Below are 3,121 nucleotides of genomic sequence, written 5' to 3'. Positions count from 1 at the left end.
GTCTCTGTGTGTGTGTGTGTGTGTGTGTGTGTGTGTGTGTGTGTGTGTGTGTTTGGGTCTCTGTGTTGTGTGTTGTGTTGTGTTGTGTTGTGTTGTGTTGTGTTGTATTGGCTTGGGGAAGGTATGGTTACTGTGTCCTATGCATATACTTGGTCTATGGGAGCCTTTTCATGCATCTGGGTTGGGGGTGGATCCAATGGTATTTGCATAGCTAGGTGTGTGTCTGGGTCTATATGGACCTATGTGTATTGTGAGTATATTGTTGCATTTTGTGTTTATGTGTGTATATCCCAGTGGACAAAATTAGTGACTAAAGCCCCCTTGCTGGGGAGGAGAGTCCAGGCTGGGACACTTTGAGCTCCCAGCCCAGGAAGGGAGTTGGGTGCTGTGAGAGGCTGGGTTCCAACTGCCTAGCTCCACCAATCTACAGTGGGCGAGAGAATTACAGGGTCAAAAGAAAGGTGGCAGGCCTGGAGGTAGGCTCATAGGGTGAATGGGCCTAATAGAGAGCCTGGCACTTGCTGGCGACAGGCCCCCCTGCCCTTCCTGACTTTAAGATGGTGGGGTCAGGGGCCTGGACCCTGCTCACACACATTCACACCAATATCTCCTAGATCAAGCATGTCAAAGTCGCGGCCCATGGACCACATGTGGCCCACAATGAATATTTTTGCGTCCCAGCCAATATAACAGTATGTAAGAGACATTTTAATAAAAATTTTGTAACTTAATTTTTACAATATCCTGTTACACATAATTATTAATAACAAACTACAACATTCGCTAATGACTGATTACTATAATCGTGCATTTATTTCCCTTACGTGTCTTAGACATAGGCGCACCATTTCTCCCCACTAATACTAGCAGCAAATATTTTAGCAACCCATTGCCATGTCATTAGTCTTGGACTGACTTGTTTGGTGTGAGCAACAGGAAATAATATTTCGCTTTCGGAGAACAAGAAAAATAGCTTTATTTGCGTTATGCTTATTAATTTGTGCAGTTATTCAGTGTCTGGTAAGTTAATGTTCAAGAAAAAATATTAGTTTTTATTAAAATGTTCTATTTTATATTAATAATTACTTATTTATTTCAGCCCTTTGTATTCAGCGTGTCTCTATCGAAATAAACCTACGTTTCTATGAAAATTGAAGTTTTTGTTTTTTTGCGGCCCACATAAATTTAAACCTTGTGTATTTGGCCCATATTAGCCTTTGAGTTTGACATGCTTGTCTTAGATCAACCAGCTACAGAGCCATAGAGATAGGCATGAACACACACACAGATCCCAGACATGGATGTGTGGGTTGTGCACACACCAGCACAACCCACACATCCATGAACACACATGCATAATCTTACATACACTGAGATCACAAAAAAGAGCATATATACCCACACATGCACCTATGTGCACCACAAAGACCTATTCACAGCATACATACACATGAGGCATGACGTGTGCACATACCAAGTCATGTGTATCTGCATTCATGTAGATCCCCAAGCACACAGGTGTGCATGCCAGAACAAACCACACACTTCCAAAAATACATGGTCACATGCATAGTCTCCAACACTCCAAAAAAGACACAAGAAAGTTCACACCAATTCACGGCTACATAGAATTACACATTCACCAGGAAACATCCATCTACATATATTCATACAGCCACACTAGGAAACAGACATGCTCAGAGACATACTCATGTAGCAGGTGACATAGACATAGATATCCATAAGCACCTACAGACACACACACACACACACACACACTCACAGATGCATAGACATGCACACTACCACAATCATCCACACATACATCAGGACTGACACATACAGAAAAAGTGAGCCCTTCCACCCTTGTCCCCTCATTATCCTAACTCCTTACCTACCTCATTCACAGGGTCCACCCATGAAAGGGTCCCTGGGATTCTGTCCTCCTGTGGCCTTCTGGCCAGACCACTCCCCCTACCTCCCCACCATGTCCATATTGTGGAGACACAGGGAGGACAAACTGCCCAGAATGCCTAAGAAGAGTAAGCTCAAGTGACCTGTCCCTGAGTAGGGTCTTGTCTGCCCGCTGCAGTCAGCATCCCCACCCGGCTGAGTGAGAGCAGTTTGCTGGTACCCCACATCCGGGTCTTCTTTGCAATGAAACCACCATCAGATGCACCCTGGTGGTTCATTACATCGTTGAGGACTCAGCACTCATTACCATGGTCTTCATCTCCATCTGCACGGTAAGGGGCTGGCCACTTTCACCCCATGCAGCAGTGAGGTGCCACAGGCAAGCTTCAGCCCTTTTTCTGGCAAAGTGGGGAACCCCGCCCATTACAGGCCTAAGGCAGGAGGAAGTGCCACCTCTTTTCCTAATGAAATGGGGAATCTTGCTGCTCGGTGGCATAGAAGAAATCTTTTCCCCGAGGAAAAGGTAAGGCTCACCCCTTGCTGACACAAAATAGGGGAAATGCCAGCCTCTCAGCCTTGGGCATGCAACAAGAGCATCCCCTTTCCTCCAGTGAACAAAGAAGTCCACCTCTTACATGCATAAAGCAGGAAGCAATCCTGCCCGCTTTGGGGAAGTTGGGAAATACCCCCCTTTCAAACAGAGGGAACTCCTGCCTCTTTCTTCTGGTAAAAAGGGAAGTCCTACCATTTTCAGGCATTCGGGAGTCTATCCTTTTCTCCTGGTGTAACAGGAAGTCCTGCCCCTTTCGGATATGTGACAGGAAACCCTGCCTACTTCTGACATAAACTAGGCGCCATCCAACCCTTTTCCTGGGTAACAGGATGTCCCACCTCTTTCAGATTTGGAACTCCTGCCCCTGTCTGAGGTAAAATAGGAGGATGGCCCACCCCTTTTCTTGGTGAAATGGGGAGCCATGCCCCTTGCTTTAGTAAAATAGGAAATCCTGCCCATTTCAGGCACAGGGGTGGGAGAAGGCCCCAAAATGTTACCACCTATATATTCCTTTTGTGTGTGTGTGTGTGTGTGTGTGTGTGTGTACGAGCGCTATGAAATGAGAAACCTCCCCTTTTGCCTGGTTTAGTGGGAAACCATATCCTCCTTTCCATTGAAGTGGGATATACAACCTCTCTGAAAAAAAGGGTTGGA

At 45.9% G+C, this 3,121-nt stretch overlaps 1 protein-coding gene across 4 annotated transcripts in view; it reads left to right on the top strand.

Moving 5' to 3' along the window:
• LOC106724446 (lipid phosphate phosphohydrolase 1-like) overlaps nt 1-3,121 on the top strand; it is a 9,897-nt gene that overhangs the window by 5,377 nt on the left and 1,399 nt on the right. The window contains exons 2-3 of one of the 4 annotated variants that reach the window (XR_001360248.1): nt 2,093-2,246; nt 2,706-2,840. The exons of 1 other annotated variant lie outside the window; for it this stretch is intronic. Coding sequence is in view for 1 of the 3 variants with exons in the window: in XM_014531920.1 (XP_014387406.1) it covers nt 2,223-2,246 (24 nt within the window). In the remaining 2 variants the exon portion in view is untranslated. Of the gene's footprint in view, nt 1-2,092; nt 2,841-3,121 lie in introns of all 4 variants that reach the window. 2 more of the 4 variants (XR_001360247.1, XM_014531920.1) reach the window with 2 other exon arrangements.

Source organism: Myotis brandtii, unplaced genomic scaffold, assembly GCF_000412655.1.
Source record: "Myotis brandtii unplaced genomic scaffold, ASM41265v1 scaffold827, whole genome shotgun sequence".
NCBI classification, from domain to species: domain Eukaryota; kingdom Metazoa; phylum Chordata; class Mammalia; order Chiroptera; family Vespertilionidae; genus Myotis; species Myotis brandtii.
Note: the sequence above shows the minus strand (reverse complement) of the source record. Positions and strands in the feature narration are given on the sequence as shown.